The sequence below is a fragment of the Rhineura floridana genome, chromosome 7 (genome assembly GCF_030035675.1).
Source record: "Rhineura floridana isolate rRhiFlo1 chromosome 7, rRhiFlo1.hap2, whole genome shotgun sequence".
Taxonomy (NCBI): Eukaryota; Metazoa; Chordata; class Lepidosauria; order Squamata; family Rhineuridae; genus Rhineura; species Rhineura floridana.
Window position 1 is genome coordinate 78,390,667 of NC_084486.1, and position 15,540 is coordinate 78,406,206.

Here is a 15,540-nt window from a genome sequence, read left to right on the forward strand (position 1 = left end):
GTAGCAGACCTGGTCTGCCCTTTGAGGGAAACTGTTTCTTTAAAGCAGGGATTAGGAATATGTGGCCCTCCAGATATTGTCAAGGGATAACAGGAGTTATAGTCCAGCCATTGGCCATGCTGGCTGGGGCTGATGGGTATTGGAGTCCACTCTGGGCCACAGGTTCTCCATCCCTGCTTTAGAGGTTTGGCATTATTTTAGCTGACATTCATCATGGGGCTTTGAACGGGAACTGTGTGTACCTTCTTTGATAAAACTCATACAATGAGATCCTTCTTCTCAGACAGCCTAATTATCGGCTTCTTCAGCATCACAATGTGAAGCAGCCACTTGAATATAATGAGTTAGGCATCCATGACATTTTCCAGACTGTGGGGACAGCAGGGCTAAATTGGCTGCTATTGCAAAGTTAACTCTAGTGCTTTTAAAGTCAAATGCTAGGGCAGAGTGCCTGGACTCTTGTAGGAAGAGCTTTGCATATTACCCCTCTGGGAAGTTCTCATGGCCCTGCTTAGCTCCCTTTAATGTAAATAGACTGGATTTCTCTAAACAAAAATCCTTGTACTCTAGTGAGGATTGCAACACACTTTGCACGCAGAGTGGCAATGCAGAAATTACAGGCGAGGTCCGTGTGTTCAGCTTAGTGTTGGAGACACATCCAAAAGCCAGGTGCTGCCTTTTATATTTTTTTACAAATCTGAGGAATGGCCATTGTTGTTTCTTTGTCCCAGTAGTCTTTGTTGAACCTGAAAATCTCCTTTGCACCCAACACAATCTAATGAAATTATGTGTGCATTACACTTTCTGAACTCTTTCTTGCTGATTCTGGGGATTTCTCACTGTACCCAGCTTTTTCTTTTCTTCCCTGTGCTTTTTTTAATGTTTTGCTTAATATGCAGCCTGAAGAAGAATTCTGGAGAACTCAGAAGTTTGTTCACTACTTTTTGACATGGGATAGGATGGAGGAATTATGCAAGGGTACTGGTGTCTTCCTAAAATGCTGTTTAACATCTATATGAAGCCATTGGGCACAGTCACTAGGAGATTTGGAGCAAGGTGTCAGCAATATGCTGATGACACCCAGCTCTGTTTCTCAGTAACATCTGAATAGGGAGAGGCCATGCATGCCCTGGACCGCTGCCTGGATTCAGTAGTGGGCTGGATAAGGGCCAGCAAACTGACTCTGATTCCTAGCAAGATGGAGGAGCTGTGGGTAGGCGGCTCCTGAGTCCGGATAATTGGTTAATTGCCTCCTTTGGATGGGGTCATACTCCCTCTGAAAGAGCAGGTTTAGAATCTGAGAATGCTCCTGGATCCATCTTTGTCGCTAGAGGCCTAGGTGACTTCATTCACTAGGAGTGCCTGTTACCAACTTCGGCTGATAAGTCAGCTGTGGATGTTTCTGAACCAGGATAGCCTGACCACTGTCTTTCATGTCCTGGTAACCTCCAGGCTGGGTAACTGTAAGGCGCTGTACATGGGGCTGCCCTTCAGGCTGGTCCAGAAGCTGCAGCCGGTACAAAATGCAGCAGCACGACTGCCCACTTGGGCAGGACATCACCAACATGTTACCCCACTGCTGAAAGAATTGCACTGGCTGCCTGTTTGCTACCAGGCTAATTTCAAGGTTTTGGTTTATAAAGCCCTATACAGCTTGGGACCAGGATACATATCCACACTATCACTGTACTCTGCAGCTAAGGGCCTCCTGCAGATACCATTTCACTTGGAGGTCTGTTCTACAGAACATAGGAATTGGACCTTTAGTGTTGTGGCACCTATCCTTTGAAATTCACTCCCCTTAAATATTAGCCAGGCGCTGTCTCTGTTGTTGATTTTGGCGCCTACTGAAGACCTTCCTCTTCCAACAAGCCTTTTAAGTAGAGACCTTACCCCAGTCCACATCTGTGTTGGACGTGATTTTAGAGATGCTTAAAAAAATTAATGATGTTTTTTAAGATGTTTTGTTTGTAAGAGGTTTTATAGATGTTTTTAGAGGTTTGTTATTAGTGTCACCCTGGGCTCCTTCTGGAAGAAGGACAGGATATCAATTTAATTAATAATAATAATACCCCATGAATCAATAGAAATCCTCCTTGGCTGTCCTCTGGCTTTGGAGACTTCACCAGACATTGCCCCCATGCTCTCAAACCCTCCTTCACCAATGTCATTCTTGGAATGTTGCTTTCTGTGTTCGTGCTGCCTGCACAAAACTACAGAAACTCATTTGCCCTGTTTTTAGTGGATTGACAGGGTTTCTTTTCCCCATTTTTGTTCATTCAACATAAGGAACTGTATCCTACTTTTCTCATTCTGCACAACATCCTTAGTACAACAATATGTATAATTTCTTAAATACATCATCCAAGTGCCTTGAGTTGCATCCAGAGCCTTCATTTTGTACTGTGGCAGAGCTAGCAGGGAGCTGAAGGTCATTTAGTACAATCTCTTGCATTGAAGCCAAATCCTTTGTACCTAAAACTTTCCGAACACCCTGGCCTATGCAACAACAAAACGCAGATGGTTATCCAGATTGGAATGTTCCACAAGCAGAGAGCAGGAGAAACCAATGGACACTAATGCCAGAATAACTGGAGGGATACAGACTAGATTTGTTAGAATAGAGTTCATTTCCTCTGAACTACAGTTACAGATTCTACTTGATATTGCTCCAAGTGGCTTTGCAGTGTGTGAAAGCTTACTTGAGCATGTATTGACTAAAGCAAATCTGGGATAAGGCTGGAGCCAGTTTTTGGAAGTTGAGATAAGAAGCAGAAGCAAAGCTTCCAAATAGTTAAAAAAAACTAGCAAAAAATTATTTCTGTTTCGGTTTGTCACATGAGATATACCCGCCCTATTTGGGTGTCTGTTGGCCAGCTGATACCTTATCTTAGAAGGGTGGGGAAAACAATATGTGCCTATACTTAAGGAGTCTCTAATTTGAAGATCTCTTGCTAGCATATGTGGAAGGTCACAGCTGCCACAAGCACTTCCCCTATCTCTGTGCACCACCTTTCATAAGTACCTCCTTCTTCATCTGCCCAGTGAACTTTTATCAGTCAGCGAGTAGATTACTGTTTCTGTACTTTAGATTAGAGAAGAAGGGTAAAGCCCACAGTGTTCCTTGCTGTGGGAGGTGGCAAACTCTGGATGCTGAGGAAAGAGCAACAGTCTCCGCATGTTTCACAGAGAGAATCTTGCCTCACTGTACTGTTTCACAGCAACACCATGCAGGAATACCACAGAGACTTGTCATTTTTCAAAACCAGCAACACCTATTCTTGTTAATTGAGACCTACTGCAGAACTCTGAAGAAGTTTACAATGTATCTCATTAGGCTGTACTATTACAAGCAAGCTATATTTAAAATGTATTCTTGGCTTTTCGGGGAAGGACCATAACTCTGTGTTAGAGCATCTCTCTGCATGCAGAAGGTCCCAGGCTCAATCCCTGGAATTTTCAGGTAGTGCTGGGAATGCCCCCTGCCTGAAACTATGGAGAGCTGTTGCTAGTCATTGTAGACATTACTGAGCTAGGTGAACCAATGGTCTGACTCAGCATAAGGCATATTCCTCTGTTCCTTTTGATAGAACAGAGGAATATGTTTCCACTTTTTCTTGTGTGTTAGAATACCTTGTCGTCTCTATCTTTTTTTTTTTTTTTTTTTTGGAGGGACGGAACTACAGATGTGACAAGGACTATGCATTTTGGCACCCCAACAGCTTATGAAAAAGTAAGTAAGAATTCAGTTTTCACTGTTAATCCCCACCGGCTGTTGCTTTAGACATTTTTTTGTAACAATAATCATAGTAGTTTGCAGATTTCACTTACTATAATGGACTGTGACATAAGTTCCTCTGACACCAAGTTCCCTGTAAACGTCAAAGAGGACATTATTGCCTCTGGGCCCCTTTGTGGCAGAAACAAGGCACAGTCTTTCAGAAAGACAATCTCTAGGACCTTGAGGAAAGCAGGAAGCGGGTGACCTGACAGAGCTGATGGTGACAGCTCCCAAAGGCTACTTTGTCACCACCAAGTCCTGTTTGGATTCAGTGTGATGCTCCCTCTGAGTGTGGCTTGCCCCACTTCATAGAGGGCATTGCAAGTATAATAGGACCACAAAAGGCTTGCCTCAGCAGTACTTCTGGCTGGCTGTGAATCTGATTGGGGTAGTTATGTTACAGTACAGCCAGCAAGTCTCTGGGCATCGTAGTGTCTAACAGGTACATTCCTTATTTTAAAGTATGACATTGCAGGCCATCACAGAATATAATCTGTGCCTGGATTATTTCTGGCAACAGAGCACTGCAGTTTCCCCTTAGTTTTGATCTGCTTAGCTTTAATGGTTCTTTAACACAATGGGCACCATTTTTTTTTCATTTTGTAGCATTCTTTTGATAATGGATTTGGCCTCAGGTTGTCTGGGATTTGGATCTTGAAGTGTAATTAAACAAAGACGATTAAAAAACAAAATGAGAATGACCATAACATTCTTCTTCCTTCATGATAGAGCCCAAATATTTGGCTAGGAAAATAATAATATTGAAAAACAAAAGTTGGATCATAGTAACATGCTTTCTCTTTTGCTTTGCTTTCTATCCATTTTTTGGTAATTCAGTTTTGTGGCATTATTTTTTCATTATCAATATTTATAGCTGCACCATTTTCTCTGGTGCGGAAACAGATGTTCTGCATGGAGTGTGTGCAAGGACCAATGGAAACATCTATGGTGCTGTCCATATATAGGCAGATAGACATTACTGATCACTGCTAGAAATTGTTTTCTCTCTCTCTCTGTATGTATGTATGTATACACACACATACCCTGGATACACTGGCCACCTTTGCCATCAAAATGAGTTGCAATTTCAAATATATTGGCAGATCCCAGCATTTTATATGGACTTATTTTGGTTTGCATGTGGCCATGCATTCCTACCCCTTCTCTGTTTTATTCACAGTTTTCCATTTCCTTCCAGGAGTGTTTTACCTACGTGCTGAAGGGTCACATAGCTGTCAGTGCAGCCATATTTCCTAACGGAACCAAAGGTTGGTTGCATTAATTTTCCTCTTTTTAAGTTGAAGTGGCAGTCATATTCAGACTTGTTTGTTTTTATTTGTATGTAATCAGACTATCACAAAGCAAGTGTTTAATGAAGGAAACTACAAATCCATATAAAAGTAACACATTAAGATAAAATTGACTCAGATCCAGATAAAAATGTATTACATACAATTAAAACTTAAAATCTTCCCGGCAAAACACAACATTTCCCTTTAAAAATGTTCCTGTTTTAAGACATGTTAAATAAATAACATTTAAATATGAAATTTAAATCTGAATAAAATTATATAAAACCCGAATAAAAGAAAGCATTAACAAACTTAGGAACATAAGAAACTGCCTTCTACTGAGTCAGACCATTGGCCTGTCTAGCTCAGTACTGCCTGCACAGACTGGCAGCAGATCTCCAGGATTTCAGACAGTGTTCTCTTCCAGCCCTACCTAGAGCTTTGAAATCAGTGGTTAAAATCAGTAAAGTTTTGAAAGGTTCAGTCTGCCATTCTGATCAAAATGGCATCCAGTTGTATCCAAACACAGATGATAATCTGATCCTTGATCTCAGGAACCATAATGTAAAATTTGGTTATAATATCTTAAATGTCCAAATGCATATTGAACAAAAAAACTTTACAAAATATTTAGTAGATGCTCATGATTTTCAACCTTTTTTTAAATTACAACTCAGAATATGGCAGTCAGAAATAAAGCTGTGACAGCCTCTGCCACTCACTTTTTGTTCAGCTTATTAATATATTGTACATCTGCACCTTCCTTTTGTGATTTGTAGGTCATCTCCTGGACTCCTTTGCTCGGTCTGCACTGTGGGATCAAGGCTTAGATTACTTGCACGGCACAGGACATGGAGTTGGTGCTTTCCTAAATGTCCATGAAGGTCCATGTGGAATTAGCTATAAAACGTTTGCAGATGAACCTCTGGAAGCCGGGATGATTGTTTCTGATGGTAAAATATGTATTCCTGTTGACTACTTTCTTTATTACATGAACTAGCATGAGAGGCGATTTAGTTAATTGTTTCCTGCCTCTTTGGTTTCTAGAATATTTCCTGGTATAAGAATTTTATGTGATATTCTTGCCTCTGTGTATTGTGTTTTGTTTCGGCAAGGATGGGAAGCTAAATGGTACCTTCACAGTACTTCAATGTCAATAATAATTATATTAATAAATAGCATTTATATGGTGCTTTAGAGTGTTCAAAGCTCTTTGCATGCATTAATCTCAGTAATCCTTGCAACCCAGTATTAGGTAGCTCAGCATTATCTTCATATCAGGACCAGCTTGGCCAGTGAGGCATCTGCACAGTCCCAACCTTGATGGCTCCTTGCCCCTCCTGGTAAGTGGCAATGATTCTATTGCCAGGAGGCTGTTGCTGTGGCTCTGCCCCACTGGGCAAGCTGCTCCTGCTTCATATTGGAGATGAGAGGCTGAGAGATGGTGCCTGAGGTTATCTAGTGGTCAGTTTGTGGTGGATGAGACTTGAGCCAGGGATTCCTGGTTTGCATCTTCATTTCATTATGGCAGCCCAATATGCATGCATAATGGCTTGATTTTCTGGCACGTGGGTTCAGTAAAGTTGGTGCATGTTATTTCTTGTCTGCCATGTGAATTTTGTAGGGCTTTCAGGCAATAGTGCTGTTCAAGCACTTTGATAGTATCCCTGCATTGACATCCCACCCCCAGTTTCCTTGCGTACAGTGCTGGTACTTTCATGTCAGAGTGTTTTGAGTTGCTGCTTCACCAACATGGCGATCAACTTCTATGATCAAGTCATAGTAGAAAATGTTGCTCTCTTTCTCTGTGAAAGGTGTAGAGGTGTCTTTAGGTGGAAGATTCCTTAAGCAGAAAAGCTAGACCTTGCCACAGATTGTTAGGCAGTTTGCCTAATGGGGAAATTTTTTTGACAGTGTTTCCTACTAACTTTGTCTCTGCAGAGCCTGGTTATTACGAGGCTGATTCTTTTGGGATCCGAATAGAAAATGTTGTCATTGTCATTCCTGTTAAAACTAAGGTGAGTCCCTAATCAACCTATCTATCAATCAATAGCATGCCCAGGAAGACCAATGCCTTATTGTTGTGACTTCGGTGCAATATCTTTTAAATGATGTATTTTAAATGGGTAGGGAACCTGTAGTCTTCCAGATCTTGTTGGACTTCAAAACCTATCATCCCTGACAATCAGCCATTCTGGCTGGGACTGATGAGAGATGGAGGATGGCAACATCTAGAAGGCCACAATTTTCTCACCACTGATTTAAAAGCTAAAACTATTAAAATGTCAATATTAGGCCATGAAACATTACTGAGACTCTACTTCCTCGTTCAGGTTGGGTGTGTTGTGTTCTACAGAGGAGCTTTCACTTGTACTTGAATTCCAACAGTTTGAGTATGAAGGTCATGTTTGTTGTATCTAAACAAAGTTCCCCATGGCACAAAATAATCAATATAATCAATTAGGACTCCCAGCTATGGAGGAATTGTATTGGTACCATGGCATATAAGAAGTGAAGAACACTGCTTTCCTGCTGTTGATAATAATGGTGATAATATTAATGCGTGGATAGTCAGTGTGGTTCTCCAGATGTGGACTCCAGCTTCCATTATCCCTAGTCACCATAGCCAATGGCCAGATATTATGGGAGTTGTAGTCCAAAACATCTGGAGGGCAACACATTGGCCATCCCTGATTTAATGGATTTCCAGCTTGCCTTTCAGGGTGTATACAACATTAAAACACCAAGATTTGAAATACAGTAAAAACATTAAAATAGCAGGAGCAGATAATATAAGAAGCATAAAATTACCTGAATCACTTCATCTTAGAACTCTTATCTGAAAAATAGTGGGCTTCACTCATTCAGAATGGGAAAGGGGGCTATGTTTATTTATTTTATTTTATTTATTAGATTTATATTCTGCCCTTCCTCACAGTAGGAGCCCAGGGCTGCAATGGTCTCACCTATGAAATATAGGCTGCATCTTCCATTCCTGCTTTGCCAAGTTTGATTCTGGCATTAAGGCATTCCTTCCAGAACGGGCCCTTTTAAAAACTTTCTTGCTGTTTGTGTGTAGATATACTTCCTTTCTATCAATTCCTTTCCTCTCCCAGTATATCGGGGATGAGGAACCTATGGCCCTCCCAAATGTCATTGGCCTACATCTTCCATCATCCCTTACCGTTGACCTGACCTTGGGAGTTGGAGTCCAGCAACATCTGGAGGTTCACTGGTTTCCCATCTCTGCAGTGTATGGATGTTGCTATCTTCCTCAGAGTCAGAGGATAACATTGGGAAATATCCTTAATCTTCACATCGGTTGATGATAAAATGAAGTTTTTATGCAGGAACTGAATGAAAACATAAGAGACCTCTGTTTGAAATGTAGTCTTTGGCACAATATGGCCTAAATGCACCCTAATCAATCTATCTTATCTGCCTTCACATTTGTTTACTCAGATGAATTTTTTTATAAAGACAGGGAAGATAATTCTGGTCAGTTCTCCAGAGGGATAGGTGGCATGTCAAGATTTGCTTAGTAAGAGTCTCCCTAAAAGTACCCTTTATGCCACCCTACCCTAAACTGCTCTCCTCCAGATGTTTGGTACAACTCCCATAATCCCTGATCATTGGCAACAATGGATGGGACTAACAGGAGTTTGAGGACGCCAGGTTGAGGAAGGATGCATTATGAAAAGTCTGTTCAGAAAACAAAACAAAAACACTTTTGCTCGGTAGCAACATTCTCCAATGACCAGGATACTTTCCCTCCACAGTATAACTTCAGCAACAGAGGGAGTTTGACTTTTGAACCTTTGACCCTGGTTCCAATCCAGACCAAAATGATACATGTTCATTTGCTGACCCCAAAAGAGGTACTGTACTGTAAAATCAGGCTTTTACTGTGAGGGTTTGAAAAGCTTGTTTTTCCTCCCTTTCATTTCCTGACAAAGCAAGTCATAATGATAACACCCATCTCAGTATTTACCTATCTTAGTATTTGCAGCCAAACCTGCCATAATCATGTCTGTTATCAAACCTGGTAGGAAGCTAGTGCCAAGTAGCACAGTGGTTATTTTTCGGTAGAGTACTGAGTGGGCCGGAAGGGGCACTTCCAGATTTACAAATATTTCAGGAATATGTTAGGTGGAATCCTGGGGCTTTTTGCCAGTGAGGCTATTCTGCAGTGACACATTTATAGGTTCTAGATATCTTATACAAGCCATGAAACTCAGCTCAATCAAAATCCTTCCTTCAGTGTAACAGTGCTAGAGTCGTTTTTAAAGGTTAACTAAACACTAATATCCTATTAGTGAACTCAGTTCTCCAAGTGTGGATACTTACAGGACAAAATTCTCCAAGCACAAGAGGGGAAGTTTCAGCAGGGTTGGGGAAACCTAAGTACAAAAAACTTTAGGAACCTTCAAAACAGCCTGATGGAACTATGTTAAATGGGCGTGGAATGCTATCTGCCTGTTGGGGCAAAAAGAAAAGAAAAATGTGGCTGGTTAGCTATAGCCTTGAATGGGACCACTCTACAGTACAAGGCCCCATCTCACTATACATTTAAAGCAGTGCTATACGACAAGTATAGTCATGGCTTCCCCCAAAGAATCCTGGGAAGTATAGTTTGTTACAGGTGCTCAGAGTTGTTAGGAGACCTCTATCCCCTTCACAAACCTACAATTCTGAGATTCCCTTGAAAGAGGGATTGATTGTTAACACAACTCTGGAAACTGTACCCCCTCAATCTGTTCTGGGATTTCCCCAACCTTCCAGAGAAGATTTGGGGAAGGAATGTAAGTAGGAGGGGGAAGTTCCATTGCACAAGCAGAAATCCTTGTGCTGACAGGATGGTTACTTTGCGGTATGTGGATGCAAGCCTAGTTTTCCACTAGTTATCCACTTGCGCAATATTATTAGCACTGTTTGAATGCTGACATTTCCTATATTTTAAATTCACTAATAGGCAAAAACCCCTTGCAGTTTAAGAACATACCTATAGCCAACAGATGTTTGTACCAGGGGAGCAGGAGACCTGACCTCTCTGAGATATACTGCCCTACAAATTTGTCAAAATGCAAACACAATTTGGGTTGGTCTTTCACAGTCTAATCCACTTCCTGTGTAGTTTGGAAGAATTTGGTAACATGTGCCTCTGCTCATATAACAGAAAGACGACAACATGTGCTGTGCTGATCGTGTGTTAGCAGGGAGGAAGCAACAATATTGAGGCAGTTGATATAGTTCAACTGGTCATTTTAAATATGTTTGATTTACTTTGCAATTTTAATGAAGTTTGCTATGGTAAATTATTTCCTTTTGCTTCTGTTTCTGTGAATATGTGAAGTACAGCAACACTTTGCATAATTTTCACTAAAAAAAACTACAAAATCAATTGTGGAATAATGGCACTGACTATTCTGCAGAATAGTCTCCAGTGGATCCAGTGCCTCAGCTTGCACAAGATAAAAGAGTGGGAGGTGAAATATATTTTAGAAAATTTTTAAGTGTGCTCTATGTTTTTAATTGACCATGTCCACTCTTCCTTAAGTGGAGTGGTTTAAGCATAGCAGGCTGAACACATGCATCTTGCACAAGCCAAGTTTGTTTTTTTCAACAGCTAGAGTCATTGCTTAAGTAGCAACATATTGTAATCAGTCTGATTTTACATCAAACTGCAGTTTCAGATTCAACTGTTTAATGCACCCAAATAGAAATAGAATATAACCTCCAGTTTGAAACACAAAAGGCTGTCTTCACCATCTCTTTCTAGGGTGAATAATGAGAGAAATATAATTTTCTAAGTTAGATTCTCTGTAGAAACAGTAGTAACACAGAAAAGAAGCAAAGTAAAAAGAACACCAACAAACATACAAAAAATGTAATTCTGCATCTTTGGAGATGCAGTCCTAATTGTAGGTGTTGCCACCCCTCCCCATATACTCAGAGGCACATTACCAAATTCTTCCACCTACAGTGAATTTCTCTGCTTTTTAATCCAGGAGGTAAGAAATGGGATCGTGTGCAACTTTGCTGAGACTGGACTGAGCATTTGTATACTTACTGAGTTCAATGGGATTTACTCCCTTGCAATCATCCTTAGGATAGGTGAAATTGACCATGGGGGGAAGGGAGAGGGGCAGGGGGAGGGAAGGGGGAGAGGAAAGGCAGGTTTGATTATTTTCATGCTTATTGAGTTCAGTGGGATTTACTCCCATGCAATCATGCTTAGGATAGGTGAAACTTACCTGGGAGGTGTCAGGGAAGGGGGGAGGAGGGGGAAGGGAGAAGAAGAGTAGGAGTAGTGAGGAAGGTGGAGGGGAGGAGATTGTGTGGGTGGCATTGGGCAGAGTGAAAGCCCCTTTCCTTTCCAAAAGGAAAACATTGTAAACCGTATCATTATTTTTCAGGCAGACACATTTAATCTCCCACTCAAGTTTAAACCAAAGCTGTCCCTGGCCACATCCACACCAGACATTTATTCCACTTTAAACATGCATGGCTTCTCCCAGAGAATCCTGGGAAGTGTAGTTTGTGAAGGGTGCTGAGAGTTGCTAGGAGATGCCCTATTCCCCTTACAAAGGTACAATTCCCAGAGTTCTCTGGGAAGAGGGGCTGACTGTTAAACCACTCTGGCCATTGGAGTTCTTTCAGGGGAATAGGAGTCTCCTAACAACTCTCATCACCTTTCACAAACTACACTTCCCAGGATTCTGTAGGGGAAGCCATGACTGTTTAAAGTGGAATAAATATCTGGCATGGGTATGGCCCCCTGATTAACCAAGCCAAACAGCTGTTAGTGTGGCTTTTAGAACACTGACAGTTGGTTCTTACTGAAGATGCCTGCACTACCATAGACTCCAATGTTAATTTTCTTAAATGAATTAAAAATCAGGCATGCATTTCTTTTTAAATTTTAAACGGCAGAAAATGAAGGTCAGAGTATGGGGCAAGGTCAGTAATAGGATTACACGTACTCTGTGAACATAGCTGATTTTTAATTCATTTCAACAAATTATGGGACCACAGACGGAAAAAAATCCACAGGGTTCTGGATTATTTTACTCTTGTTTTAGACTTTGAACTCTGGATTGTCTCTGAGTGTTTTGTATATCACCATGAAAACTTAGATGGCTGTTAAGCAAGTGTTTCTGAGTTCAGTTTTGTAAGATTTTGGTTTGAAATGAGCTTATGGGAATCAGCAGAATGGCATGGGGGTATTTTCAATTTAACATGTGGAATGTGGAAAATCCATGCTGGCTATAGTATATGTCCACTCTTGTGGCTATATAATAATTGAGGCAGATTTATAGCAGCTATTTTCATAAACATTGTGAATCAAAAGCTGAAGTTTAAAAACAAAAGCATGTCTGGTGATACTCTTCCTGAACAACTTTTTTCTGAGTTTTCTTGTATGGCTGGCTACCTGGAACACTGAATACTCCCCATTGCAGATCCTACTTACCCTTCAAAATGCTAATGATCCTCTAAGCAGTGATGCCTAAGGGACTATTGTATACCTCTGTTCTTGAGTGTCCTGTCATAGACTACAATCTGCTCTGCACTTTGACTATTTGAGCTTTTTAGAGAGCCACTGTAGGGTGTCCAATACACCTGTTTCCCTCTTGCAAGTGATCTTAACAGTGGCTGGAAATCAAGGTGCACTCTTTTTTTTCTTCCTGGTAGATGGTTCCTTATTTTTTTTCCCTCTCTCCCTCTTTAGTGCGACTGGGTGAATGAGTATCACAGAAAATGCAGAGAGGTAGTTGGAGCAGAACTCGAGCAACAAGGACGACACGAAGCTCTCCAGTGGCTCATTAGGGAAACGGAGCCAATCTCCAAAATGCACTAACGGCAGGGTGCCTCTCTCTCTTTCTCTTTTGGAGTGTGCGTGCGAAAGTAATTCCTTTTTTTAAAAATTGCAAGCGCAGTATTGGTTCAGCTTACAATAATCTACTCAGTGCCACCATGTCTGGGGAGGGAGGGTGAAGAAGAGGATGTGAAAATCCTTTCATAATGATCAGGACTGGGGGAAAGAACAGGGGCAAGGTGGAAGTGGATTTGTGGGCGCATTTCTTCTTTTGTCATGCTTTTCTTATTTCCTTGATAATGAGTGAAAATAAAATTGGAGCTATGGAATTTGTATCTTGCAGGATTGTTCAGTGGAGAACAGCATGGTATCACTGTGAAAGCACACTGGATCACTGGATTCTATTGTTTATGCAACCTCCAAGCTTATATAACTGACCAAATTACCTGGGAGTGATGTAAATTGATAATTGTGACATCCTGGCAAAGTGCTGTGCAGAATATTGCTATGCATCAGGTGCCGATGTGTGGTAAAATGATCTTCTGTATGGGCTTTAGGGTTCCTGAGAGTCTTGTGTTCAGTAGGACCCTATATTGAAAAGTTTTGATGCCTTGCTTTTCTGCATTTCACACTTTAGAAATGCAGCTCAGCGCAAGTTCACACATACACATTCATTCTTTAGTGACTCCAGCATCAAGTGATGTCTTGCAACTGTGAAAGGGCCATGACAGATCAACGGCCACACAGCTCAATCCATGTCCATTCTGAAGTAAGTTCCACTATGTTCAGTGAGTCTTGCTCCCAGGTAAATGTACACAGGAATGCAGCCACATATAAGAATGTTTAGATAGCCTGAACATCATCTCAGCTCACCTTGAACAAAATGGTTGGATCAGTGGATGCCGTTCATAAATTCAACTGGGTGTCATTGAGCAATAAGTGATGGGAAGAGGGACCTGCCTCTGTTAACCAGCTCCGACTTGCAAAGTCTGTAAGTTGCTTCTTGTGATGAAATTTTGGACATCTGCCATGTTTAAGTGCAATGTAATGTAACAGTAGCCACCTGAGTGTTTGTTACCCCCCACCAACTCTGAGGGCGTGGGCTTCTGGGTGTGAACATGAAGCAAACATTCATGTTGGGCTTGGAAAATGCACAAAGCAGCCTTGATTGTCTGAGTGAATCTTCTACACAGCTAGGACCATGTTTTTCCTTTGCCCATAAGCAAGAACTGCAGGTGCCAATAAACATAGTATACTCTTTACTGCTGTGTTCAATCATACAGACTGTGTGATAAGGTAAAAACATATAGATTTCTACAATTGAAAGTAGGCTGTGAAATCTCCAATAAATTTTCTTAATTTACATACAAGTTGGTGGAGTAAGAATTTCATTTAAAAATATATATATTGTATGGGTGTGCAGTAGGTGTGTAAGAGAAAAAAACTCTTCAGTGCTCCTAAGAATAGTTATGGCTTAAATCTAATGTACATTTACTTTGGAATGGGGGGCCCCTTAGCTACTCAGCTAGAAGGTTCAAAAGCTGGACATAACTTGTCCCTGTGGTGGGCTGCAGGGGCTTGCAGGTCCTTTACCAGCATCTTGCCCTTTAAGTAGGCCCTGATCCACACTGCCAAGCATCAACCAGGCAATGACTCCTTAGGAGACCATATGTGGACACTGCCTGGAGGCTCGACCTGTCCTAGAAGGATCTGGACAGGGCCCTTTCATTCATCTGCCTGAGGGAAGGAGTACAGGTACAGAGGCTCAGCCACAATAAAGGGTGGAGACACCTGGAAGATATAAAAGGCTTCAGGGAGGGGGAAGAAGGATAGTGGGGAAAGTCCAGAGGAGAGGTTGGAGTAACTAGGTCTCTAAGGGAGGGTCCTCCAAAAGAAGGGGGCTTGGTCCTTGCCACCCAACCAAGGGCTATCTGCAAGCTCTCTTGCTAAGATTCACTGAGTGGAGTCAAAGCGGGTATAGCAGCATTTCAGGTTTGCGCAACCCCCTTCCTCCACAGGAAAACCCTGGAGTCCTGGTCTTGCACCTACCAAGGACAACAGCACAGAAGCCTGGCACCACAGGAGAGGAGGCCTATAGAAGGACTGTACTTACTGGTGAAAGCAACCTGGGACCTGATGGAGGCTGACTTGTGAAGCAGCAGACCTGAAATAAAACCATCCTTGGAACAGACCAGTTGTGAATCCGTGCCTTCTTTGACTCATTATTCAGCTGTGGGACCCTAGGACGGGCCCTTTCCCTTGGGGTACAGCCCAGCCCCCTTCACCATTGTTGAATGAGACCTGCATCTCATTCTATGATTCTACCTGCATCTCATTCTACGATTGTAAAGCAGCAAGTGTAGGCCTGTAGCATCAGGCTTTAATCCAGCAAGAGGACATCCACTGCAGCAACAGATTTTGGCACTTAGTTCATGTACAAGGACTTGTTGGCTTCTGCCTTCCAATCTGGATGTGGGCCAGCAATTCTTTCACTAATGAGGCTTTCTATCACCTCTGGGTACAAAGAAGGGAGACCAGTCACCCTGTTACTTTCTATTGCTGATAATCTATTCAGTGACTAAAATGAGACCAGCCTAAGCACTCCTTCTGTCTCTAACTGGGCCATAACTCCACAATTTTGCCGTCTTGGG

General features: G+C 41.8%; 1 protein-coding gene across 8 annotated transcripts in view; it reads left to right on the top strand.

Moving 5' to 3' along the window:
• The window catches only part of XPNPEP1 (X-prolyl aminopeptidase 1), a 56,479-nt gene extending 41,419 nt beyond the window's left edge, over positions 1 to 15,060 (top strand). For 2 of the 8 annotated variants that reach the window (XM_061636056.1, XM_061636062.1), the window contains 6 exons: positions 3,670 to 3,733; positions 4,980 to 5,049; positions 5,853 to 6,026; positions 7,015 to 7,091; positions 8,853 to 8,951; positions 12,803 to 14,441. In XM_061636056.1, coding sequence (XP_061492040.1) covers positions 3,670 to 3,733; positions 4,980 to 5,049; positions 5,853 to 6,026; positions 7,015 to 7,091; positions 8,853 to 8,951; positions 12,803 to 12,931 — 613 coding nt within the window. In that variant the 3' untranslated portion in view covers positions 12,932 to 14,441. Of the gene's footprint in view, positions 1 to 3,669; positions 3,734 to 4,979; positions 5,050 to 5,852; positions 6,027 to 7,014; positions 7,092 to 8,852; positions 8,952 to 12,802; positions 14,445 to 14,907 lie in introns of those variants that run through there. The other 6 variants (XR_009764019.1, XM_061636059.1, XM_061636058.1 and 3 more) reach the window with 6 other exon arrangements.
• Positions 15,061 to 15,540: the final 480 nt, after the last annotated feature.